Below are 27,522 nucleotides of genomic sequence, written 5' to 3'. Positions count from 1 at the left end.
AACAACAACATACCTGGTGAAATCCCACAAGTTGGGTCGTGTACGCAGGCCTTACTACTACCTCGTGGAGGTAGAGAGTCTGTTTCCGAAAGAATTGATATACAAGATTACCTTTCCAAATTACTTCACTTGCCCCCCTTTGTTATTGGTTTTGTGTTTAACTTGACATGCAATTGTCCAAACTGCCTATCTAAGAGATATACAATGTTTATACATGGATAGGGTTATATACATTCTCATTATGATGAGAAGGACCATTCAGACCTATCTAAATAGATACGATGCTTACACATGAATTTCCTAGGTTCCATTTAGAATTAAAAAATATGTGTAATCGGATCTATTTTTAACACATCTCTATTGAGATCATATTCTCTTCTTCAAGTGAATCGAGAAATGGATTTGATCATTGTCCATCCTTTAATTAATAAATATATTTGCTCAATGAATACAATCCGCTCATAATAAAATAAAATTTCATGTATTCTTATCTTCCGCGAGTGAGTTGTCATTCAATGAGGGTTGAAGCATCTAATCGTCGGATTCGTTAAATGTTGTTAACAAAAATAATATTCCCTCTGTCTAACAATACTTGTCTACTATTGATTTTACACACTTTTTAAAAACTATAAATAAAAGAATAGTTTTATTATATCACCCTTTGAATAGAATAAACACAATATTTTAAAAAATATAATAGGAAAATGAATATAATTAATCCATTAGTCTTAATAATAAGTCTAGAAGACTTTTTGACTCAGCTATCGCTCTTGATTTACATACAACTACATTAATCTTTAATAAAATGTGTTTTAAATGCACAATTTTTTTAAATACTATGCTATATAAATTAATCGAATCAATAAATTTTCGACACCTAGTGGTCCAACTATGATTTAATAGAAAGAGCTTCCTAATCATCTATATTAATGGTTTTTCCCCAACTGATTTATTAAATCAGACCTGTTAATCTTGTCCATTTTAGCTAAAATTGGAACTGATTTGAAAATTCTATCGTTTTGCCCAATTGGGCACGCATCTCAAGACATTCTCTTGACCACTCTCACCAATGACGTGTGGAACTCAACCAACGGAGTCTGAATATGCAGATCTTACTATTGTCTCGTAGATACAAAATATATTTCATATTAATTGTCGCACTATTAAAAAATAAATATTCTAATTTTACCCTTTATGTTCACTTTTATTTATCAATTATACTGTTAAAGTACCAATTAAAACTATGTCTATTTTTATTTGGGATAAGGGTTTGGAAAATACCTCAACTTTGGTCGAATTTGTTGATGCGATACTAAACTTTCATAAGGACCTATTACCTCCCTAGACTATTTAATACCGTATTTTTTACCCCCTAAACTATTTAATAATGTATTTTAAAGGTATATATGTGTTCACGTGGATACATTACTATTTATAATTTTACATTATTTTTAATGTCCACGTGGGCAAATATATATGTTTAAAATACGTTATTAAATAGTCGGTAATAGGTCCTCATGAAGGTTTAGTATCGCAACAGCAAATTCGATCAAAGTTGAGGTATTTTTCAGACCCTTATCCGTTTTTATTTGTCCAATACATTAAAAATAATTATCTGATTTTACTTATTCAATTTAAAAAATGAATCAATAATTTGTCAGTTTGCATCTATTATTTCCTTGTTATTCAACACTATTTATTTTTTTCTCAACATTTAAATAACTTAGAATTAATATAAGTGATATATCAAACATAAATAAATAAAAATGGATGAAAGGAATAATAGCCAAATAAGAGTGAATAAAACGAAATTATTGAAAAAAATAATTTGAAATTTTAAGAAATCAAAATTAATTAAAATTTAATATTTATTTAATTCATATATCGTTATGATTTATAGTTAAATTATAATATCAAAATAAGTTTTCTAGTTTCTAACTAAAAAATAAAGGATATACTAATATATACTCATTTCGTCCTTTTTTAATTGTTTTGCGTTTATCGAAAATTAATTTGATTAATTTTTAAATTTAAATTAGATTACATTAATTTCATATTTTAAATAAAAAATTTAGATATTTAAAAACTATACGAAACGTACTATAATTTGCTCCAAAAAAAAAAAAATTATAACAACTAAAAGTAAACGAAGGAGATACTACTAACAATTTTTAGTGAAAAATATATTTACGAATTATTTGATTTTATGAATAAAATATTCCGTAAAAAAATTGTCATTTAGCTCCCTAAGTCCCAAAAAAAAATATCCGAATAGTGTCACCAACTCTTATCTTTGTTTATTCAACCCATCTTTTTTAGATAAACTTACACGTTTTTTCTTAATTTTGCGAATTCCAATACAGACCGAACCGCCTTTCTCTTCGCTATATATAAATATACAGAGAGAGTAGAAAATTCAGCTCATTGTATTGGATCATCAATTCTTTGAAATCTGAGATTAACAATTATGGATAAAGCAATCGAGAGACAAAGAGTTCTTCTTCAACATCTACGTCCTTCACAGACGTCTTCTTCTTTGGAAAACATTGAATCATCTATATCTGTGAGTGTTTTTTTTCCGATTTTGATTTGGTTTTGTGGTTTGATTTCAATTTAGTGATGTGGGTGTGTTTTGGTTTTTGTTTTTGATTTGTGTTTGTTATTGAGTTTTTTACTTTTTTTGGTTATTGGGTGTGTTTTGATCTGTGTTTTCTGTTTAATTTTGGATTTGATTTGTTTAGTTGTGTTAATCGGAGTGTTCATGATTGGTTTTTTGATATGGGTATGGTTGATTTTGATCGATTTGATGTTTTAAGAGGAAGTTTTATGTTTCCAGATTTGTATATGGTTTTTATTGGTTTGTTTTAACATGTTTTGATTAAAGTTTGAGTCTTTAAGCTTATCTATCTCTACGAGGTTGAGACCCGGCTTGTGGGATTACACGGGCTATGTTGTTGTTGTTTGAAAGTTCAAGTCTTTAAGCTTATCTATCTCTACGAGGTCGAGACCCCACTTGTGGGATTTCACTTGCTATGTTGTTGTTGGAATGTTTAAGTCTTTGTGGCTATGGTGTAGTAGTAGTTTTTGTCTTTGTGGTTATGGTGTAGTAGAAGTTTTTGTTTAGGTACAGAGCTTAATTTGGTTCATAGGTGGATGGTCTAGAGATAAGAAGCTATTAATTGCTTCATGTTTTGGTTAGGGGCAACATCAATTATTGTATAGTGCTTCTAATACAGTTATGGAATTTTTATTTCATCAGATCAGCAGATCTGATGGCCTATTAATTTTTACCATCTTTTTTGGGAATGCAATTTGTTACAGTTGTAATAAATACTATAATTGGAAAACAGAAAGCCTATGACATGTATACCTTTTAAGGTCATTTTTTTCCTAATTAAGGTGTGCCCTTTCTACTTTTAAAGCTACTAGTTTTTTGTTTTTTTTTTTCTTGATGTTTAAAAACCTACAAATTGTTAGGAAAATTACCAATGTAGAAAATGGATACATAGCTTGACTTGTTAATTTCAATGGTAGTTTAACTGGTTCTCTGAGTTAAGCGCAGAAGTATATTAATTGGTGTCTTGGGAAAAACAGAAGTAGATTTGTTTAAAAAAATTTAGAAGTTGCAATCTGCTGACAAATTGATTGTGCTGTGTGAACTGTGAAGGAACCCACCAACTCCCCACAGCTAAAAATTTAGTAACTACATAATAGACTTCTCAAGTTACTGTGTTTTTCTTAGATATAAGGGAATACTTTATGATTGATCAGTTAAAAGACCGTGAATCCTAGACGTCCAATGGTGGATGTGACATTATCATGTTCGTCCTGTTACAAAATATGACAATTATATGTTTAGTAACTACAAGAATATTCAGTTGATCTTATAGTGTATTATTGTAATCCTTGAGTCCTGTTTTTTGGTTAATTGGCTTGTTCTTGAATACTCATTGCACTGTGAATCCGAGGTTTGATGAGAAGTCTATTGCTTTCTTGAGTAGTAAACAGGGTTGTCTTAATTTCAAACATCTGGTGTTTTAAAAAGTAATACATTATATCTTTGTTCCTTATGTTCTTTCAATTTTCAACCAGGCATCTGTATGCTCTGCTGGAGACAGTGCTGCTTACCAGAGAACCTCTGTTTTTGGTGATGATGTTGTCATAGTTGCGTAAGTTGTTATAGCCGATGACATCTCTAGATTTAGTTTCTGAGTTGATACTCGAGCTACAGCTTTGCCCTGCTCTCTTGGCTTTTTCATATTTTTCATGTTCTTGTTGCAACTTTTCATTTCCCAATGGTATCCTTACTGTGAGAACCTATTTGTTTATTGCAGTGCATATAGGACTCCTCTTTGCAAAGCAAAGAAAGGAGGCTTCAAGGATACTTATCCTGATGATATACTTGCTGCAGTTCTAAAGGTGGGTTACACTAAGCTGAGTTGTGATTGATGTCCAAGATTATCAAAGATATTTACCTGTATTCTTTCTTTACATCTTCACTACAGGCGGTGATTGAAAAGACTAATGTGAACCCTAGTGAAGTTGGGGATATTGTTGTCGGCTCGGTTTTGGCCCCAGGTTCCCAGAGGGCAAGCGAGTGCAGGATGGCTGCATTTTATGCTGGTTTTCCTGGTAGGTGGTTTTTTAATTTTCGTCATTTATTTATGAGGTTCTTGTTTCAAGATGCTAAGTTCTCTTTCTCTCGAGCAGAAACCGTGCCAATTAGAACTGTAAACCGACAATGTTCATCAGGCCTTCAAGCAGTTGCTGATGTAGCTGCAGCTATTAAAGCTGGATTTTATGACATTGGTGTGTTACCGTTTCTTTTTACTACAAGTGCACTGTAGCTGTATACCATGTATATGGTGTTTTTCCCATTTCTATTTTTTTGGTTAACTTACCACTCACAAATCAGGTATTGGTGCTGGATTGGAGTCTATGACCACAAACCCAATGGCTTGGGAAGGATCAGTCAACCCAAAAGTATGTCTTTGTTTTATTGAAGCATATTGTTACACTTTTTGTTACATATTGTCGGGCTTATTTTCTTTGGAGATGAGTCCTACTGGAAGATTGTCATAACCTGTAACATTTGATCTCAGGTCAAGACAATGGTACAAGCTCAGGACTGTCTTCTTCCTATGGGCATTACTTCTGAGAATGTTGCACATCGCTTTGGTGTGACAAGGCAGGAACAAGACCAGGCTGCGGTAAGTTTAATAGACCCATCAACTTATGATCATGTCTATCTGATGTGTATCACATCTCATTTTTATTTCTGCTGCTAGGTTGATTCGCATCGTAAGGCTGCTGCGGCCACTGCTTCTGGAAAATTCAAGGATGAAATAATTCCTGTAGCCACAAAGGTAGCATCCGTCTAAATTTTGATCACTTGGAATCTAGTAATAGCTATATCAACTATACCCTCTTATGTTTCTTCTGTCTTCTCTATAAGATTGTTGACCCAAAAACTGGAGATGAGAAACCAGTAACCATCTCTGTTGATGATGGAATACGACCAAATGCCAGTGTGTCAGACTTGGCAAAATTGAAACCAGTGTTCAAGAAAAGTGGAACTACTACTGCTGGTAATTTAATAGTTTTCAAGTTCGAATGTAATTTTAAGTTGGAGTTTGGTTAATGAAGTTATCTTCTTTTGCTGCAGGGAATTCCAGCCAAGTAACTGATGGAGCTGGAGCTGTACTTCTAATGAAAAGAAGCATTGCAATGCAAAAGGGACTTCCTATCCTTGGTGTATTCAGGTCTTTCCCTTTCTAATTTTCACATGCTATATGTAGTTACAGTAACATTACTTACTGTCAGAAAGTCTTAATCATTTCCTTTACGCTTATTGGGTTCCTTTACATTTCCTTCTCATGCCTGACCTTAGTCTGGTAAAGATTGTATAGTTTTTGCATCTTTGTTCTATTATTGGTATTCGTCTTAAAAAGAGAACTAACTCCCACTGTTCATGCAGAACCTTTGCTGCCGTGGGTGTAGACCCTGCCATTATGGGAATTGGTCCAGCTGTTGCAATTCCAGCTGCTGTCAAATCTGCAGGCCTTGAACTTGAAGATATTGATCTCTTTGAGATAAATGAGGTAATTTGCATAAATTCATCAGCTCTTCGTCTTCAATGCATTGTACAGTTTCTTGACTATGATTTTTGTTTAGGCATTTGCATCACAATTTGTTTATTGCCGGAAGAAGCTTGGACTTGACCCAGAGAAGATCAATGTCAATGGAGGTGCAATGGCAATCGGGCATCCCTTGGGCGCTACAGGTAAAGTTGACCATTTCATACGGTAGTAATTACAACACTTAAATTCAAGTGTCATCTATGAGTATGCTTTGTACCACGACTATTTTTATGAGTTTAGACATATGATATATTGTCCTACAGTTGGCTCTAACAACGATCTTATCAGATCAATGAATGTTTTACACATAGGGCCTCTTCCACATCTGAACCACTCTTAATACGGCATTGGGACGGTTCTCTGCATGTTCTTGTTAGCCTTAGTAACTATTCACATCAATGATTATCCTGATGAGAAATGCTTTCTCTATTGTCAAAACAGGTGCACGGTGTGTTGCAACGCTGTTACATGAGATGAAGCGTCGTGGAAAAGACTGCCGCTTTGGTGTGGTGTCTATGTGCATAGGTAATCTTTTTTCCTCCTTACTCTGCTCTCTCGCACACCCAATGCCCAAAATGAAATCCTTCATCAAATCTTCTGTATGGTTCGCTCATGTTCTTTTGCATTTCACAACAGGCACTGGAATGGGTGCTGCTGCAGTCTTTGAAAGAGGAGACTCCTGCGATGAGCTACGCAATGCCCGTAAAATCGACAGTCACAACCACCTTCTATCTAAAGATGCTCTTTAAAGAGAGGAAGGCATACACAATAGTTTCATTAAATAATATTTACAAAGAACAATAAGTGTAGCTTTGAGAAATTTCTTGGAAGAGATCATTTCCAGAATTGCATTAATTTGATCTCTTTCTCTAAAATTTTTATTATAAGAACAGTTGTGTTCCTTTAATTTGGTTTGAAGATGATAATAAAAAACAGCTTCCTCCTTATACAATGTAGTACATATACTTCATCTTGTCAAATCAATTGGCCTTTTACCTGATCGAGCGATCGGTTCATATTTGAGTTTGAGCATGATGAATCACTTCGTGTTGATATGTTGCCAATCAATTTCCAGAATTGGCAAATTTGAGCATTTTGTCTATTTATCGAGATGAAGAATCGTGAACATAATAAATTTTTTTTGACCAGGTAGAAATGGACGCATATGATTGAATTGACACCTTCTAGACAAAAATAAGTTTGATTTTTGCACAATATATTTAACTAAAACGTTGAGAGAGTTTTTGGCTAAGAACATCCTTAAACTATATCCCCAACTTAAACTACATCCTCAAATTATTTTTCTTAACAGAGAATATCCTTCAATTATTTAAAATTTGACAACTTTCATCCTTTCGTTAAAATTTGTCAAAAATTAACAATTTTTTCACAAAAACTTGTATAATTCACTCTACTCTCAGTAAAACTCCCTAAATCACCTCAATAAACCAATTTTGTTCATTCTACATGCATCTAAAATAAAAATTGTGATTTTTTTTCTAGCAACAACGTTTTGCATTGTCTTCCTTTTAATTAGCAATTTTATTTTTATTTACTTTTCATTTGATTTGATATCAAAAAATTATCTTCTCATTGAATCTATAAAAAATGGTGTCGATCAGATACTTTTACTTCTAATAATGGAAAACAAAACTCGAGTACTAGAGATCAAAATTAGTTGAATCTTGATTACCTCAACTATCAGTTTGCCCCAAAAAAATTATTGATCTAACGTAATCTTGACTTTGCAAGGTGAAGATGGTATAAAATTAAGCTCCAACTCCATTCAGTTGGTAAAGGAGAAAGATGTCTCCTCGTAGACTCGCACTATCCTAACATTGTTTTTTTTTTTAACAGCAAACAAGGTTCTCAAAAAAAAAAAAGTTTTGGAAGCTTTTTCCAACCAGTAATAAAATATATTTTTTTAATGAGAATAGTATGAACTGCATATGTTTTTGTATGGAATTTGCTAATTTTTTGACAAATTTTAATAAAGGGATGAAAGTTGTTAAGTTTTAAATACTTCGAGGATGTTTTTTGTTGAGAAAAATAATTTAAGGATGTAGTTTAAGTTGAGGGTATAATTTAAGGATGTTTCTAGCCAAAAACAATTTCATAAACAATTGAGAGAAAAAAAACCATGAAGTTGACTTCAACACTACTCCTAATTCATAATGCCTAAGCTTGAAATTTACTAAAAGAAAAAAATAACTTCAAAACACATTGAGTAGATTTGAAAAGTAAATAATATTATTACTCACTCCAACCTATCGTTTGGGGGTCGTTAGATCATAGCTTGCTACTGAAAAACATTACTAGTCTAGCACAGTTCGCTTCGCTCTTCAAGTTCGGCCCCTTATCAGGCTCTGAATTTGTCCATCACAGGGTGGTGCTAGGCTAAAAATACTGTACTTTTTCTTTGGTGATTTATGCAAAAGAGTTGATCCCTTTATAAGAGAAGCTTGGAATCAACATACTCATCAGTACATAGAGAACTAACAGTTTCATTGTCTAATGGATCCCTCCGTCCTCATTCTCTCGCGTCAAGAGTTGACAGTATTCGTCAAATCTGTTGCTATCTAATGGAATGCTATTACCATTTATCACTAAGCATCCATGGTTGAATGGTTAATGTGCCATTCATAATTGGTGAATTCATCCAACTATTGGAACACTTAACATCAAGTATAGAGAGAAGTAACTGAAGAAAACCATATAGCAAAAGAAAGCACTTTGTTCTGAACAACCTTGAACATAAAGTACAAGATTTGTATCAAAATCAGGCATGTATTCCACATATCATCTCTACAGCAGATTAAGATATCGAACACTTGCAAACTGGGCATGATGTTTTTCTACTCAGCCATGGATCAATGCACTGCAGTAAGTTCAATGAATGTTAGAAATTTGGTTGCTTAACCAAACAATAAAACACTCTGAAGAAGAAAATTCAGAAGTTTACGTCTTTGTGAAACTTGTGTAAGCATGGGAGATGGCGGATAACGTCCCCTATGGTTGGAGTTTCGAGACAAACAGCACACGGTTCTTGAAGAGTCTCATTCTGCAAGGAGCTAGAGAGGGTGAGTAACATGTACTTCAAGCAGCTCACAGCTTTAAGCAGCACGCAAACCAAAATCTGTACTTGCAATACTACAATTGCAATGATGTTCCTAGAGTGGATAACAGATGGATGCCCGTATGGAACACAACTGCTATGTGTACACTTGTTTGAATATTATGGGAAATCATCAAGGCGATACAAAAGCTTAATCTTAGGTAAAGATTCGATACAATAAGGAGATCATGGTAACCTGAACTGTTGACTGTGGCAAGTTGTTGATTTGTCGTGAAGATGAACCACCATGTTGGTGGTTGTTCTCATCAAGGGACAATAACATTTCGTAGTCATTCCTAAATCAAATAAAGGAAAGACATGTTAGACAGCACAGAAAAGATTGTCCAAACCAAAATAATAATGCCAAAAAGAGGTAATAGTAATACCGCCAGTATTAGGGTGGATCACATAAAACAACAAAGAAGCTTACAACACGCAGATACTACATTCACGAAAAAACATATCACCCTGTAGCTACCCATACCCTTGGATCAAATTGTGTTACTTGGATATAGGAGGGGAAGTCTACTAATAACACAGAAAAATATACATTTGAGAGTTCTAAGCATTCAGTTACCAATGGCTCTATTTACATTTTAATGCAACAAAAAATAATTTCATTATCAGAAAGAACACATGAACACTGATAAACATGAGAAAACTTACTCATTGAAGTCGCGCTGCGTCTGAAGGAGGTTCCTGTCCACATCCATATTACTGAAAGCCTCTAAGGTTTCCAATATATGCATCCTCTGCAGTATTCAGAAAAGGTAAATCATACATTCTCGGTTAGCTAAAATGGACACACATTAAGCAAATATATCATCAGCAATTAGACATTTCCCATTTCCATCATTTTGTCAAATGATACAATTATTAAGTTAGGTGGAAAAAGCATCTTCTTGACACTGAAGTTCTGTTCTGAAAAATCTGATGGTGTCTTCGAAAAGAAGTATAGAACATAAAGTGCACACCAGAAGAATCAATCAGGCCACAGGAGACCCACAAGAGAGTATAAAGAGCTTCTAAATTGAGCTTTAGGTTCAATGAGAGATGTCCTGCTAACATAAAATGCATGCTGAGATTTTTTATATTATATAATCTGAGAATTGGCGGAGCTATCACTGATAGATTTAATTGCACACGTATTATCTCTAAAAGCTATATTTTGCACTGCAGGGCAAAGTGTGAAGTTATTAGGCAATGCCAGTCACCCCTGAAAATAGTGTTTGTATTTGTCCATTCAAATGATCACATCTATATATCCATATGGGCACTGTTGAAAAGACAATTCTATTCCTCTCTTTCTATTTGACTGTTTATAATTCTATAGACTAGTGACTCTCAAACTGAGATTCGGATTCAATTGCCCCATTGCCAATCCATTCTTTGCTAGTGTTCAAGACAGCTGCTTAACATTATCTCAGTCTTCCCTATTACAAAATGAGCAACCTCAATAGAATAGAAACTAAACGTCATGATGTGTAGCCTTCATCAGTAATTTTTTTTTAAAAACCCGTCACTTGCACCAAATGAACACTAGCAGCATGTAAAATGACAAAAAATACGACTTCAGCTGACTAAATATTATATTAATGACCAAAATCATGAGGAAAAGTGCAAGTAATAATACCATGTCTACATCCATGTTAGGAGGAAACAGTGAATTTCTTCCTCTAGATGATGAGATAGTACGAGGTTGTCCAGGGAAACTGTTCCTCAACCTTGTCATCCTATTCGAGGTAGACGCCCGAGCTTGAGAAGCTCTACGAGATATGTTGGATGCATTTCTTGGTTGCCTTCTGCGTAAGTTTGTGACCGATGATCCATTCTAAACAACAATACCCACATCCCAAAAATTAGACAAGAGGAAAAAGAGAGGATTTCAGTCAGAGATCAAAGCCCAATCATTACAGGAAGAAAGCAGATTAGGAATTAAAAGGCCTTTTTTCTATGCACATTTTGAAAGACATTGATATAAGATCACTCTAAAACCAGGAGATTAATGAGAAAAACTTCTTCATTAATCAGTGATATTTAACATTTGAAAGATACATAAGATGGACAATACTAAAATACCAACAAATTAAAAGAGTAAAATGAAAACCTTAGATTTTCATATCCTTGGTCAATGCTATAGTGTCATGTTCTTCCCTACTTCTGAAAGAGTAGAAAGGAAGCTAAATCAGTTTAGAACTGATTTTATATTGGGAGGTGATTCTGCAAAGGAATTCTACTTGCCAAAGTGGTAAGCAGTGACAGCATCTAAGAAGGAAGATGGTCAAGGTGTTAACAATCTGAGTTTGCAATTGTGTAGTAATAGGTGAATATTTTATGGCTATGGAAATTCTATAGAGAATGATAAGGTCTTTAGGTATGTTACAGGAGTATGGAAGGTCCCAGTGCACAATACCAGTAACAGATCTTGTTCGCTTGGTCAAAACCCGTAACATCCTCTCATGTTGTAGCATTATCAGAACACATTGGCACAAAACCTGTAACATATCTTTTCCCACCAAAGGAAATCCTTCCTGATCTTTAGTTTTTGCCACATACTTTTGGCTACAGCAGATGAGTGTCAAATTCATAAATGGGACATTAGACTCAGACTTCTTCTTTTTTTGGGATAAGTAGAAGAAATTATAGGATTAAGAATTTGACTGGTAAGCTCGGCTACTAACAGAAATGGAGAGAACGAAGGAACTTTCTTCTTAACCAGGTTCATCAATCTGGAAAAGAGAACAATGGTTACTTTTCTGTGAAGTCTTGTCACAAACTACTCATCAAGTCTGGAACCATGACCCTAGAAATACTGTAGAAAGAGAGCACCACTAAAGTATTCAAATCTGGTTTGATTGCTATGTGTGAAGCATGCCTGACGCATGCATACCAGGATGGGGAAAGGTTCCTTAATCTCTTTGGAGTGCTAGATATACTTTTGCTAGCCGGAGGGCTGAAAATCAAGAAGCAGCTCATAACACTTCGAAACACTATCCCCATATCCTCATTCTGGACAGTTCAGAGAGCAGCTAGGAACAGTAGATGTTTTAACTAAGGCAGAAACACTAAGTTTCATAAAACTTAGATTTGTAAAACCTTTAAGTCTTTAACTTTTTGGTGTAATCTGAAAAAATATACATATTAAGTAACAATATGGTTTAAGGTTTTTTATATAAGCAATGATGAAGTTTAAGTTCCAATTCAATTATAGTGAGTACTTTCTATTACTACATTTCTAATTTTCATATATCACTATCTTCAGGTATATGTATTTGTTGCTTAAGTGTCACAATGTACCCAGCCTACACTACTACTAGCTTCAAGGTTTCCCAGCAAGCTAGACTCTAACAATGCTACACCTCGCATCTGAGAAGATAAATTAGGTTCCATATGCACCATCATAAGTACTGATACTAGAAAAAAAGATGGTTCAATATTAATGTCAAAGAAAAACCTAGTGTCCCAAGATCTATTTTAACAGGAAATTTAAAATCAGTTTCTAACTTGGAACACCGCATAATAAAGCTTTCAAACATGAACATCATGTATAGATATCTGATTGTCAGATGACAATATCGATATTAGACCTAAGTGGCACATAAATTACTACCAAGTGATGGAAAGTACAAGAGGAGAATAAAATGTAAGGAAAGCCAACATACAAGACCAGATAATTGGTTCTCTAATCCAGAGGAAGCACGTCGGAAATCCTCCTGCACTAAAGCCAAGGCTACATCTTCATCAATCTGTTGGGAAGAAAAGAAAAATTATCAAACATCTAAGCATGGTGTGAAGACAAGAACAGCTAAATATTGATGGACAATAACTAAAACTATTCTGCATAAAGTGTACTACCTCACCAACACCAAAGGAAGGGACCTCATTGTACAACTGTTCCTGGAGTTCCCGTGCAAGCCTTTCATCAGCATCTACTTGACTGGCTCTAGCATCTTCATTCCTACTACTGCTACACGCAACACGAGAGCCTTCATGTCTTGTGGTAGAGGAAGGACTGTCCACTACAATCACTGGTTCTACGCCTGTACCTACATGACTTGGGTTTCTTGTGGACCTTGTATTAACCCTACTTTCAGGTGAGGTAAGGCAAATGATGTCTACATCCTTAGAGACTGATGTAGAACATTCACCATGGCTGCTTGAGGCAGGTCCTTCCTTTAGTCTTTTCTTAACTGTGCTTGGTGCAGTATGATGTCCATTAATTTGGCGACATTGAGGTCCAGAAGGGGGTCCCTCCGGCCCTGCAGATACACCAGAAAGATGTCTAATAGAAGCTGAATCTTGACAACTAGTTGCATCATCTCTTCTCATCACCCTACTCCCACTGGGATGAGAGACAAAGTGTGCACTATCTCTTTCTGAAGTCCTGTGCAGATTGGGCAATGACAAGTTCATATTTGAACTGCGGTTACGCGTACTTCTCCATCCTCCTGATTCGTCAAAGCTTCTGAACACATCTCTACTGGAATCACTGGTTTCCAATGAAAAAACTTTTGGATGAGACCTTTACCAGGGCAATAATTAATCAACAGTCAAAAGTAAAGGAACCCAGAAAGCATGCTTCTGAATTGAAAGAAATTTTTTTAGCAGGTTTCTAAAAACATCACAATTCTTAACAACATAGAATAAGAATATGCATCTCTAAATCATGAAGAATGGTGAAGAAACTTAAATTACCTAACCAAATAGCAAGTTTTTATGACATTGATAAAAAGAGGACAAAGGTAAAATAACTGCTTCACACAAACTTAGGTATGATTATGAGTACCAAGTGTAATCCCACAAGTGGTGTCTAGGGAGGGTAGGATGCACGCAAAACTCACCCTACGGATGTGGGTTAGAGAAGGTTGTTTCCGATAGACCCTCGGATAGAGAAGTATGATTATGAGTAATAATGTAAAATGACTAGAATGAGGTCACAATCTGAATTCAGATGCATCACTGGCGCAAATGTTTGAATCCATGCATCAATCCATACACGAAAACAAGCTTAACTGGGTTCCATGTTGATTATCAAAGTGTAGATCCTTGGTACGGAAGTCATTAGCTTACACTATAGGACATCCTGACATGCACGCTATGCTAATACGTCATACATGATATAAAACAGAAGTCCTTTTTCCCTATTTGAACAGCCTAGTAAATTTGATATAAACTGTTGACAGAAAAGAATGAAAGCCATCTTTCATGTGAATATATAGACAATGTTCACCAAATACATACCTGCTAGACGTATGTATTGTGTCATCTTCTTTTGAAGGGGAAGAATGGATTACCACCCCGTTACCCTTTACTGTAGAAATACCATCTTTAGAGATTATTTCTTTAGCACTATCTGAGCTTGTACCAGCGGATGATGCTGTAAGACTGGTATCAGTTAGCCCATGGATTAAAATACTGTTATCCTCCATCTCAGCTGGCTTTTTAGCCTTAGCTATGTTCATAGGGGATATACATCCATTTCGGACCAATCTTTTCTGCCCAGTTACTCTTGGTGAGTTAGCAAGAGATGTAGAACCATCCTTTCGAGCTCCAAGCTGTGCATCAATGGCAGAATCCTTTTCTCCACGAGATTTATTTAAACCAAGTTTAACTAGATCAGCAATTTCCTTTCCTTTGCTGGTACTGCTGGATGGTGTGGAAGTCATCCTGTGAAAATTAGAGTGTTCATTCATCGATCTATATTTTTCATCTCGACCAATATTCTGTACTCCAACTGCAGGAGACTTGACAAATACACGAGTCGACGACCCACTTTGCTTTGTCAGGTCTATGACAGGACGGTCTTGCTGACTTTTTGATTCTGTGATTCCATTTTTAGCAAGATGCAAGTTATGTTTCTCCTTGGAATTAGGAATTGAGGAAACCTTGAATGGAACACCATTTCTTGAAGGCAAAGAATCTCCCATACCAAAAGCTGATGACTTCGCATCGCATTCAGATTTCCTGGAAATTCTTCTTGGAGGACGCATAAACAACCTTTTTCTTCCAAAACCATTATCAATAAGTTGATTCCCATTCTCAGCAGCACCATTCCCATTTACTGAATTCCCTGATGCAGACAAATCACTCTCTACATTGGCATACCTCCTCCCATTCATATCCTTAGCAGCTAATCTATTAGGGGTATCAGGAATATCCCATTGATTATCACTACTCAAATGATCCATAATCTGCACAACACAGCCGCGAACTATATCACATTAGTGGACAAACATACCGAAACAATAACTACCCCCACAGATCATATAAGGTGCAGAATCAAATCAACATATCATAATTAACAACACAAAAATAACAAACACAAGAACAATAATAATAGTGAAGTCCGGGGAGGGTAGAGTATACACAAACCGTCCACATATAACCACAAAGAGTAAATCTTTCATACACAAGATACTACTATAGATAACAAAATCACTATCTCCCAAGTCCATTAATGATCCATGTTACAATTCAGCAAAGGGTGCAATTTTTAAAAAAATGAAAAATGAAAATCTGGAAATTAGAAATATTCTGCTTACCCTTAGATAAGAAAAAAGGAAAAAGATTCTTCATTTCTTCATACCCATTTCAAATAATTGTGTTTCAAGCAGAAAACAAAAACCCAAAAAGCAAATCAATGAAAAATCAATGATAACATAATCAAGAATCAAGAATTCAAGTAAAGATCAAACCTTTAATGGATAATTCACAAACCCCACAATTTTTTTAATAGAAAAACTCAATCTTGATATGAAAAAAAGCAAAGCTAGGGTTTGATTTGGGAGAAGATGGAGGTGGTGGTGTCACAGTGCCATGTCCAAACTACCCTTAGATGTTTTTGAATTTGACGAGAGGTAACACCAGTCGCATCTTTTGGAAAGTGTACAACACGTGCTGACGTGGATTGTTGAGAGTTCAAAGACAGTTTAAATCAGATTGTTCGTGTATTTCACGCTCTTAAATGAAGCGGTGAGTGTGATGTGTGATGATTTGATTGGCTAAGGTTCATTAATTACCGTGCACCCTAACACACAGAGTACAAAGTACTTAAAGGAGCGTTTGGTTGCTGGTTAGAGAGGAGTTATTTATGTATTAAAATGGGGAAAAGGTTTGAAATATATTTGAATTTTGATCGAAATTGTTGTAACGATATTAAATTTTAGAAATGACCTTTTACCCCATGCACTATTTAATAGTGTATTTTAAAGGTATATAACATCATAAATATTGCATAATTATAAATAGTAACGTGTCCACGTGAACACATATATACCTTTAAAATACACTATTAAATAGTACATGGGGTAAAAGGTCCTCCATAATGTTTGGTATCGTAACAACAATTTCGGCCAAAATTGAACTATTTTTCAGACCCTTTTCCCTATTAAAATTAGCATAATTTTACGTATATTATTTGGTTATAAAAATAAGTAAAAATGATCGTCACGTAGAATCTAGCATAATATAAATTTTATAATGTCTGGTTAGTTTTTTTTATTTTTCATATAAAATATAGTATTGTTACTACAGAAAGGGTTAAAATTACCCTTAAATCATTTGAAATAGCTTAAATATACCCTTACACTATATTTCAGATCAAATTGCCCTTCCCGTCTAACTATTGGACCAAGAGTGCCCTTCTGTTTAACAGTTAGATGGGAAGGGCACTCTTGGTCCAATAGTTAGACGGGAAGGGCATTTTTTTTTATCTAAAATATAGTTTAAGGGTATATTTAAGTTATTTCGAATAGTTTTGACCATTTTCCAATATTACTATAATTTTTTTTTTGTAAAATTAATATATATATAAGTTATGCGAGAGTTTATGTTTATGAACGTAGAAGACGATATAACTAATACATGAATAAATTTTACATGATAGATTTTTGTATTATTAATATATGCATAACTCTAATCAACAATCAAATGTCGTTTCATTGCTAGTTAAAAAGGAAATTATTCATATATTAAAATAAGACAACAATAACAATAACATATCTAATGTAATTTTCGATAGAATTTCGACAAGTAAAGCATATCAACAAAAAACACAAGTAAGTAAAGTAAATATAATAACAAAAAGCGGTCATGATAAAAAACAGTGAAGAAGATGACAATAGTGATGACAAAATAATACGATAATTGAAGAAAAGGAAACAATAAGTAATACTTAAATCTAAGAATAAGATATTTGGAGAGTAATAATAATAACAATACTAAATGAAAATTTAGACAACGTTCAACTTACTAACATTCTACCTTTTGTGAAAGGTTGTGACCTTTTCGAAGGGTTGTAATTTTTCAAAGGGTTGTGACCTTTCTGATAAGGCATAATAAACATATGGTCATACTACCCTTTGTTGTCTATAAATAGAGGATTTCCTCTTATTTTTCAACAAGGAAATCTGGACCTCTTTTTCTACTACTAAATCTAGTGTTCTAAGTGTACTTTACTGCCGTTGAGTGGTTAACTGACACCCTGATTTTAGATATCGATACACCGGTGAATAAGATCATTCTATCCTGGGAGAATATATTCCATTAACCTCGGGTACTTGAGGGGAATAATTTCCTTAAGGGGACACCGTGCATTCAGTTGACTCAATTTTCTTCTTTGAAAAAAATATTTTGTATATTGTTTCTAATTTGTTTCTGATCTATTTTCTCTACTGGTTTTAATTTCCTAGTTTTGAAAATACTCTTTAAACTTTGTTGTTTCTTACCAAGTTTTTCAAAGTTTTTTGTTCTGAGTATCTTAAGAATACAAGATGAACAACAGATTTTCCAAAACGGAAGAAGATTTTGGCATTTATGCAAATGATTATGAGCAACTTTCACATATAGCAAATACAAAATTCATATTTGTATGCTATAGCAAAGTTTGCATAATTGCGCTCCATAGCAAACATAAATATGTATATTTCGCTATACATATACAAAAGAAAGCAGTTGTATAATCTGTTTTGGTATACATATACAAAAAGATCAATTGTATGAAGTGAGAGAGGCGAGTGAGTGAGCGAGATTTGGGAGAGGGGAGAGAGGGGAACGAAAATATATGTATATATACAATTTTCACGCATTTTATACATTTGCGTTTTGTATAAAGTGAGAGAGGCGAGATCTGGGAGAGTGGAACGAAAATATATGTATATACACAATTTTCTCTCGCTTTATACAAACACAAACGCACTTTATACACTTGCGTTTGTATAAAAAACGAGAGAGGCGAGAGAGAGAACGAGAGTGGCGAGCGAGATTCACCAGCAGAGAGGTGAAATAGCAACAGTTTGCTATGGGGTACAATTAAATCAAACTATATTTATAGCATTTAATTTGAATTAATAGTTTGCTATTATATACAATTTTCCCAATGATTATCCCACATTTCATCAAAAACTCTCAAAATGATATTCAAATATTCCATTCCCTCCAAAAAGTAGGATTAATATGCCTACATCATCAAAAGTGTATCTTTGGCCAAAAAATCTCAATCAAGTCCCCCTCGTGATGAGGAAGATTAACATCTCAAGTTTAAATCCTGAATCAACGTCTAAATTTTTACCATCATTTGATGCAAGTAAGGCAAAATGTTTTATCTTTACAGTTGGGACAACACACAAGTCTGTCTTTGTCACTCTTCTTACACTGATGACACATTTTAGACTCCCCTCTCTTCCTGCTGTTTTCTCAATCACTACACAAACTCATTTTCTTCCTCACTAGTGCTGATATCCATATCTGATGTTTTTTTTTCTTGTTTTCCATTTTCTCTTTCAACAAAAATTGTCAGCTGCACTTCTACTCTTTTCTGTCTTACTAGCCGCAATCTTAGGTTTTGTCTGAAAAATGTTATAAATAAATACACTCTCATATGTTGACGCGACACAAAGAGCGTGCTAAGGTGGTGCAAAGAGCGTGCTTAATTACTCTCTTGAACACATGTGAGGAAGGAGGAAAAATAAACTTAGAATGATTAATATTGACACATGTCATTTTTGTTTGCTTAGTTGGCCTTTTGGCTTCATTTTAATTACTAGTTTCTGGGCACATGCTTTGCACGTGTGTTTCATATATATAATTTTAAAATTATTTAGAACAATTATAATTCAATAAAAATATGTATGTAATGAGTAACAAAATTCAATTACAAATAAAAATATTTTTATTATAAATAAATATACTCGCAGATGCTGACGTGACATAAAGAGCGTGCTGAGGTGGTGCAGATAGCGTGCTAAGGTGGTGCAAAGAGCGTGCTCACTCTCTTGAACACATGTGAGGAAGGAGGAAAAATAAACTTAGAATGATTAATATTGACACATGTCATTTTTGTTTGCTTAGTTGGCCTTTTTGGCTTCATTTTAATTACTAGTTTCTGGGCACATGCTTTGCACGTGTGTTTCATATATATAATTTTAAAATTATTTAGAACATTTATAATTCAATAAAAATATGTATGTAATGAGTAACAAAATTCAATTACAAATAAAAATATTTTTGTTATAAATAAATATACTCGCAGATGCTAACGTGACATAAAGAGCGTGCTGAGGTGGTGCAGATAGCGTGCTAAGGTGGTGCAAAGAGCGTGCTCACTCTCTTGAACACATGTGAGGGGCAAAAAATAACTTAAAATTTGATTAATACTAACACATTTCATTTTCAAAACATTTTATAATCATATTTTATATTAAAAGTGGGAAGATTTTGAGTTCAAAGTTGGATTACTAAAATGCCCTTCACTAATTTTTTAAATTAGAAAATGCTAAACAATTTTGTATTTTTTGTTGAGCTTTAATTATTGATCCTTTTAGTTTCTCCAGTTAAACTCATTCCAACAACACTTAATGATTCACACTAAATTCAATACTTAAAGATTGAAGATGGACAGTCATAATCTCCTTGATTACAATCTTTTTTTTCCTTGATTACAATCCAAAAAAACGTTTCTAATCATATTTTTCTTAGTTATTGTTGATCAATGTTTATATAATTTCTTCATTAATAATTTTCTCCCACAACCTTTTCATATTCTTTACATTACAAAACTCTATAAAGGTATACAATAAGTTTTCTTTCAATCATTTTCATTCTGCTAGAGATTCTTTTTTTCCACGTATATCTTTTGTTTTTATATATGTACGTGTGGTTTAAGCCTCAATCTTAATATGTTTAGCAGTATAGTGCTTGATATGAAAAAAGAATGATTATATATCTTTAAATTAGAACTATTTATTCCAATTTCTTAAGTTAATCTTTTGGTTCATATAATTAATTTGCATCTTATGGAAACAAAGATCAAATAGAGTGGTCAAAAGATATTCGAAAATATTAACCACGGAGAATAATGTTCGTTAATTTTTTTTCTTTTTTCATTTGAAGAATAGTACTGTATATATAAAAAAGAAGAATGCAATTCATATAAGCACCAAAAAAAATAAAATGAAAAATATTCTTTATATTTGTGATTTCAGCAATAACTAGAATTAAATTTATTTCTTCTTCATGTCTTTGCTACTTTCGTCAAAGACTTTTACATGTATTTATTATTTTTTCGAGTAGAAATTCATTGTAAACTACTTCAATAACTGAGTTGTTTGATCTGGAAAAAAAATAGCTATTCATCGGCATATCCATATCATTAGAGACTAAATCAGAATTAAAATTGTTAATTTCTGCATTTCTTATTTTATAATTGAACTTTATAAATATAATTTTTTTAAATAAAAATAATAAGGGATAAACGTGCAACACACGTTCCAGATACTAGTTACATTATATACATAATGAATTGACATTAAAAGTTAAGGTTATATCTTTTAAATTATTTGAATTTATTTCTTTATGTGGCGCTTCTATAAAAAGAAATAAAATCAATTCAAAGATAGCAGAACAAAGAGAGGCATAAAATGCACATCCTTAGCTTCATTCAACACCCCTGCCTTCTATTTATGTTTTTTTGTAATATGAAATGTAAATTGTGACAACAGTAGAAAAGACTTAGTAACAACGTAACTAGGGGAATAAAGACTTAAGGTTGGACCATTTTTTCAACAAGCTATCCATCTGCACTTCTGTTGTTACCAATTCATTGCTGATGCTTTCTATCTTGCCAGCTTTTTCTTGAGATAGCAACAAGATGTTTTGAGATTCTCGAGACAGTTCTTGTCGTTCATCCATGATTTCTTTCTGCCTGGTCCTTATATCTTGAAGTCGTTCTTCCAACTCTCGAGCTTCTTCCTCCTTTTTCTCATACTTCGCCTTCAACTTTGTATCTGATCTAATCCAATCATCCAGTTTTTTCCTGTCCTCTTCAAAGTCGGTGAAGAACTCCTGGCAACTTGACTTGGATCGTGCCAAGTCCCTACATTTCTTAACCATGAAAGGGAATTCATACTTGAGTCTTCGCAATTGCTTGGCTTGTTCATTGCTCAACAACGATGATGGATTATCACTTAATGCAGCAATTGCATCATGCACTTCCTTTTCTTTCGTCAGATCATCAGCAAATACCGCCAAAGGCAGTCTGATGGAGCATTCATATATCAACTTTGCATGAATTTGTGCTGAAGAAGTGGTACTGTTGATCTGGAGGCCTGATTGTTGCCTGGGATACTGCTCTTGTAAAGACTTCAAGAATGACTGAACGGTGTGGAAAGTTGATTCAACGTCCTGATCTATATTGATGATCTGCTTTATCGCTTGACTAGGAACCAACGTGCTTTCTTGAGCCTGACAATATAAAGCATACTTTTACATACATAAATTTCTATGAGAATAGCAAGGTAAAGTTAAAGGAGAAATATAATGATATCAGTTGTTGATGGAGTATAAACCTTGTTTGGTGAAAGAACTGGAGGTGGAGAATACAGGATAAGTTGAGCAGTTCTTGATGGATCTTCTCTGTTGGCAGCCATGCTACTGGATGGATCTTCCGAAACGGAAGAAGATTTTGGCATACTTGGTCCTGGCATAGCCTAGAAAAGTAGAAATGAAAAATAAATAAATAAAATAAGCCAAAGAATGAAGTTTGACATAGAAATGAAACCTGTTGGGACTGTGGCTCACATTTATAGTTTTGCTGATCGAACTTGATAAGCATAGTTCTGTACCGATGCCTGCTTCAGAGTTCCTATTTGCATCCATGGAAGGAAAACAAAAATTAGAAAGATGTCATTCTCCTGGAGACGACTAAAAAGGAGGGTGTGCGACACAAATTGGATCAGAGGAAGAGTTCCCAACTGATTTTTTCCCTCAAATGCATTATGCTGCAACAGCATAACTACCATATTTTACCTTTTGTCGGTTGTCATATGTGTTCCGACAGAAGATAGAAGCATGTCTAGAACAGAAACACCAGATGATAACAAATTAAAATAAGGAGCAGAAATCTTACAATAGTGTCTTCTTCAAAAGATTCACTGCTTTGCTCATTGTTTGAACAATAATTTTCTTTACCTGAAGTGGCACAAGAAGAATTTAGTAATCTTTACGCATGAAAACACTGTTTTTTGCGAAAAACTAACATTACAGTTGATTTTTTTAAAAACAAAACAATGTAGTGCATATTGTAAAACTTGTAACATGTAATGAGAAGATAGTATTTCAACAGAGGATCAAACACCAAAGAATCCCTATACAAAAGGCTGCACAGACGGTGGAACTGTTTAAACACATCGATTGCAACATTACCAAAATAGGCATGTCATGCTACAGTGGTGCTCTTTTCCATTAAAATCCACATTTATTGATATTTTCTTGACCATATTTTTGAGGCAAAGAACACAAATGCTTAAGAGGAGTAGAAGCATGCCAGGAGCCCTTCTTATCACCAAAATAGAGGAGAAAAAAGAAGTCATATACCCCAAACTTGTCTTTCCTAGAATCATGATTTCTGGGAAGTTTGCGAAGCTCCTCAGTCAAACGGATGCACTCATTCACATTTTCAGCAGAAATAAAATCAAGAGAGACGTAGATACAGGGCTGTAAAAGATGAACACACAGGAAGTCACTGAGCTGAGTTTATAAAGGTACTAAATTTATGTTTCACTATACTAAGATCTTACTATTGTAAACAATATCGGAGCCCATAAGAAGAACATGCCTATCAAATGGTGTGTACTTTGAGAAAAAGAAGACATAGTTATCTATGTAAGAAAAGAGAAAAGAGACATTTTTTTTTAGCGGACTAAAAAGGAAAGTAAGACAAACAAATTGAAATGGAGAGAGTATTAAAGGCTGGGATATAAAAGAAAACATTGCTGGAAAAGAAAAGAAAATGATGGCTCTAACTTGACTTCCCTAGTACTACAAAAAATTGCTATAAAAAAGAATGATAGGATGGCGTGGGATAAAGAGATGAACTAAATGCATACCTTTAAATTTCTAACTTGATGAGGACATCCGGCAGGAACAAAAACAGCTTCACCTAATTTTTGAACAAAAGTCCATGGTTCAATGCCTATAAAAGGAAATGAAAGCACAGTGAACACTAGATGCAATCTCAGAAACTGCTTTTACATGAGACATGCAAGGAAATAGCAACAAATAAGAGAAAAAGATAACCATATTCTTCCTTTAGCCTCCTTTTATGCTCAACGCTCAAGTAGAAACTTTTATCCCAAATGGGATGAACAACCTGTGATGGAAAACATATATTGGAGTTTATCAACTTTTCATTGTAACTTTGGGTAGCTAGGAGATGTAATTTGTGAACCATAACATAGCTAAAATTGTTACCGGTGGAAACGGTGAGCCTATGTGCCTAAATTCCCTGAAGTGCTTCCTGAGATATTCCTCCAATTAAGGAACGTCTTGCCTCCTAAAGACATCCCATAGAGCATCATCATCTGCTTCTTCAAATCCTTCAGACCTATCTGTTTCACAATCAGCTGTTACACTCAAGACAGATTTTCCATTTACATTAGGTATGTTAGTCTTAATGCTCTCAGGCATCCTGTTAGCATCAGCTACAAATTCCCTCTGATCCCGTGCTTTGTGAATCTGTCTCAACTTCTCTATGGCCACGAGCTGTTCAACCTTTGGAACCACTGCTTCAGTGTGCATCAATACGTTGACCTAAAATATACATAATTTAAAAGAAAAATAAGACCTTAAGCATGAACTTGGATATGCCTTTTTTGTAAGTTTTTTAATGTAACTTCATCCTAAATTCCCCCCCAAAAGATTAGAGTGCATGTTAACATTTCCGAGTATCTAGATCTCTACAGTAACAGCAGCTTGTTACACTACAGTTGAAGGAGCCAAACATACCGTATCAGTCAGAGCATAGTGTAGTTTGGTGACCGAGTCTCCACGTCCAAGCTCCTTAGGAAATCCATAAGCAATGTGTACCTTGTAAAGGTTGCATACGTGCTGGAAAACAAAACACGTAATTAATGAAGGCAGAAAGCGTATTAAATAGAGTTAGAGAGAAAACAACAAGACTTCTATATGAACAGAACTCAAGTTATCTAAATAAACAATAAGTGCTCAAATAATAGATGACTAGACGAACCATGCACCAATTGGAGCAATTTAAGATATCAACAGCCTTCATGGTTTGTCGACAGGCACTCCATATTACCGTAGGCTCCCAGCTCAATCGCAATGCTCTATCATGAACGTCAGTTACAATAACTGGTTCACCCTTGGAAAAAGAGAACCGGAAATGCATTGAATTTGTGCTCTGAATATCCACAGCTGCTGGGGAGAATAAGTAATTATCACTAGAATTTTCCCGAGCAGCTGCCTTACGTACGTTGGGACCAGAAGTACTAGGTTCCCCCTTTGATTTTGAACTGTAGTGGTCCAGTGCTGAATCTATATGCAAGTTACATTTTTGAGCTATTTCCTTAGCCCTCAGTAACAACTCGAATATCAGTAACTCAGAAAATAGACACCTCAAATATAACGTTCCTTCACTACAGCCTCTCATATCTTTTGGTGGGCAAGAAATGGCACCATTTTCCATGGGTTTCCATTTAGATTCCGTAGCGACCTCGGTTTGATCCCTTGTTATAACTTCAGCCATTCCAGGCAAATAACCTGGTCCATTGTCAATATTTTGCATCCTCACCTCGGATGCATCTGCTTGCAAGTTGCCATTCCGTAATTCTTTGCAACAAGTAAGGCAAAGTTTATAGGAACAACTAGAACAACTCCGATGAAAGTCAACAATAAAAGCACTGCAATAGTTGCTGCAAAATAACAGATGACATTCATTATTCGGTGAACTTATCAAATAATTGCAGTCTTAAGAGAAATGTGAATGCTCACCAATAAATGGACTTGGTCTTCTCATTTTCTGCTTTTTGTGTATTAACCTCAAAATCTGGAAATACTGCCCAAAGAAAGAAAAATGATACTAAATGAACACATTGAGCTACTTCACTTTGATTATGTAGAGTCACTCACATTAATAATGACGACCTATTAAATGAATCTATAACCTTCTTACTATCGAATAGAGAAATTTAATACCTCCAATCTGATACTCCATCGGCTTTTCAATCATTTGCTCTGTATTGAGTTGTTCCAAAGCAGGCAAAAGTGCGCGTACTATGTGTTTAGAGTAGACGATTTTTTCTTCATCAGTGCACTTCACATCTATATTCAACAAATCCTGTATTGCAAACAAGAGAACCACTCAATTTGCGATAAATAAATGTTTTAGAGCAAATATCAGACAATGAGAAGAATTGAAAGAATCCTACTTTCGGTAGCTCCTGTAACAGCAAACATTCTTTACAGTTGCAAAGGTTACGACATACAGGGCAAGCACTTAAGAAGGCCTCTTCTGGTATCCAAGGGTACCTACAAAGTGGACAAATAGAAAACTAATTACTCTTAACATATTTTGCAGTAATAAAGGATGGCTAAGCATCAGAAACAATCATTAGCAAATATTACCATCGACTAAAAGCACACAAGTATTTAGCAAAAATAGGGATGTAACTGGGCAGGACGCGGAAGGGTGAGCCTTAACTTGCTAACGTTTTTGCGCGTCCTGTCCTTCTCTGCCCCGTTTAGCCTTAACTTGCAAAAAAATTCCACAATTTTGCCTAGCATGCCCCGCCTCATTGCCATTTATGCAAATGATTATCCCACATTTCATCAAAAACTCTCAAAATGATATTCAAATATTCTATTCCCTCCAAAAAGTAGGATTAATATGCCTACATCTTCAAACTGTATCCTTGGCCAAAAAAATCTCAATCAAGTCCCCTCGTGATGAGGAAGATTAACATCTCAAGTTTAAATCCTAGATCGGCATCTAAATTCGAACCATCGATTGATTCAAGGTAGGCAAAATGTTTTATCTTTACAAAAAAAAATCTCAATCAAGTCCCCCTCGTGATGAGGAAGATTAACATCGCAAGTTTAAATCCTAGATCGACATCTAAATTCTAACCATCGATTGATTCAAGGTAGGCAAAATGGTTTATCTTTACAAAAAAAATCTCGATCAAGTCCCCTCGTGATGAGGAAGATTAACATCTCAAGTTTAAATCCTAGATCGGCATCTAATTCTAACCATCGATTGATTCAAGGAAGGCAAAAGGTTTTATCTTTACAAAAAAAATCTCAATCAAATCCCCCTCGTGATGAGGAATATTAACATCTCAAGTTTAAATCCTGGTTCGGTGTCTAAATTCTTACCATCGTTCGATGCAAGGAAGGCAAAATGTTTTATCATTACAGTTGGAACAACACACAAGTCTGTCTTTGTCACTCTTCTTACACTGATGACACATTTTAGACTTCCCTCTCTTCCTGCTGTTTTCTCCATCACTAGAAAAACTCATTTTCTTCCTCTTCTTATTCGTCTTCTCCATTGAATTATCAACTTTTTCTTCATCACTAGTGCTGATATCCATATCTGATGATTCTTTTTCCTTGTTTTCCATTTTCTCTTTCAACAAAACTTTTCAGCTGCACTTCTACTCTTTTCTGTCTTACTAGCCGCACTTAGGTTTTGTCTGAAAAATGTTATAAATAAATACACTCAGATGCTGACGTGACACAAAGATCGTGCTGAGGTGCAAATAGTGTGCTAAGGTGGTGCAAAGAGCGTGCTCACTCTCTTGAACACATGTGAGGAATTGAACATTTTATAACTACATTAAATGCATAATTGACTAACATTAAAAGTTAAGGTGATATCTTTTAAATTATTTTACTTTATTTCTTTATGTGGCGCTACTATAAAAAGAAATAAAATTAATTCAAATATATCAGAATAAAGAGAGGCATAAAATG

General features: G+C 34.5%; 3 protein-coding genes across 3 annotated transcripts; 1 reads left to right on the top strand and 2 right to left on the bottom strand.

Annotated features, from left to right (window-relative positions):
- The first annotated feature begins 2,191 nt into the window (after positions 1-2,191).
- On the top strand, positions 2,192-7,082 carry LOC125808743 (3-ketoacyl-CoA thiolase 2, peroxisomal). Its single transcript, XM_049488405.1, has 14 exons — positions 2,192-2,563; positions 4,093-4,169; positions 4,335-4,419; positions 4,506-4,632; positions 4,711-4,809; positions 4,916-4,983; positions 5,103-5,210; positions 5,289-5,366; positions 5,456-5,588; positions 5,666-5,762; positions 5,978-6,101; positions 6,175-6,283; positions 6,582-6,665; positions 6,777-7,082. Exons 1-14 carry the CDS (start codon positions 2,468-2,470, stop codon positions 6,887-6,889), a joined length of 1,398 nt encoding a protein of 465 aa, XP_049344362.1. The 5' UTR covers positions 2,192-2,467; the 3' UTR covers positions 6,890-7,082.
- Positions 7,083-8,800: 1,718 nt separating this feature from the next.
- LOC125808732 (uncharacterized) lies at positions 8,801-16,082 on the bottom strand. Its single transcript, XM_049488388.1, has 9 exons — positions 15,951-16,082; positions 14,497-15,446; positions 13,111-13,744; positions 12,918-13,001; positions 10,889-11,086; positions 9,922-10,007; positions 9,452-9,551; positions 9,103-9,201; positions 8,801-9,018 (listed from the first exon to the last, which is right to left on the bottom strand). Exons 2-9 carry the CDS (start codon positions 15,441-15,443, stop codon positions 8,956-8,958), a joined length of 2,211 nt encoding a protein of 736 aa, XP_049344345.1. The 5' UTR covers positions 15,444-15,446; positions 15,951-16,082; the 3' UTR covers positions 8,801-8,955.
- An 8,422-nt stretch (positions 16,083-24,504) lies between these two features.
- LOC125808708 (lysine-specific demethylase JMJ25-like) lies at positions 24,505-27,170 on the bottom strand. The gene is made up of 6 exons (XM_049488362.1): positions 26,923-27,170; positions 25,977-26,076; positions 25,744-25,885; positions 25,540-25,603; positions 24,779-25,460; positions 24,505-24,636 (listed from the first exon to the last, which is right to left on the bottom strand). Exons 1-6 carry the CDS (start codon positions 27,168-27,170, stop codon positions 24,505-24,507), a joined length of 1,368 nt encoding a protein of 455 aa, XP_049344319.1.
- Between the last annotated feature and the right edge of the window lie 352 nt (positions 27,171-27,522).

The sequence above is a fragment of the Solanum verrucosum genome, unplaced genomic scaffold (genome assembly GCF_900185275.1).
Source record: "Solanum verrucosum unplaced genomic scaffold, falcon-dt-bn FXZP01000218.1, whole genome shotgun sequence".
NCBI lineage: Eukaryota > Viridiplantae > Streptophyta > Magnoliopsida > Solanales > Solanaceae > Solanum > Solanum verrucosum.
Note: the sequence above shows the minus strand (reverse complement) of the source record. Positions and strands in the feature narration are given on the sequence as shown.

Bases quoted from the DNA above. Each gene is read 5' to 3' on its own strand.
- LOC125808743 (XM_049488405.1), top strand. From the start codon at position 2,468: ATGGATAAAGCAATCGAGAGACAAAGAGTTCTTCTTCAACATCTACGT. The intron at 4,810-4,915 runs GTGTGTTACCGT...CTCACAAATCAG, and splicing joins AGCTGGATTTTATGACATTG to GTATTGGTGCTGGATTGGAG. The intron at 5,589-5,665 runs GTAATTTAATAG...CTTTTGCTGCAG, and splicing joins AAGTGGAACTACTACTGCTG to GGAATTCCAGCCAAGTAACT.
- LOC125808732 (XM_049488388.1), bottom strand. From the start codon at position 15,443: ATGGATCATTTGAGTAGTGATAATCAATGGGATATTCCTGATACCCCT. The intron at 13,002-13,110 runs GTAGTACACTTT...TCTTCCCAACAG, and splicing joins CTTCCTTTGGTGTTGGTGAG to ATTGATGAAGATGTAGCCTT. The intron at 9,202-9,451 runs GTTACCATGATC...AGCTCCTTGCAG, and splicing joins TGCCACAGTCAACAGTTCAG to AATGAGACTCTTCAAGAACC.
- LOC125808708 (XM_049488362.1), bottom strand. From the start codon at position 27,170: ATGGAAAACAAGGAAAAAGAATCATCAGATATGGATATCAGCACTAGT. The intron at 26,077-26,922 runs GTAAGAATTTAG...TCCACTTTGTAG, and splicing joins CTTCCTTGCATCGAACGATG to GTACCCTTGGATACCAGAAG. The intron at 25,604-25,743 runs GTATTAAATTTC...TTCTTTGGGCAG, and splicing joins GATGGAGTATCAGATTGGAG to TATTTCCAGATTTTGAGGTT.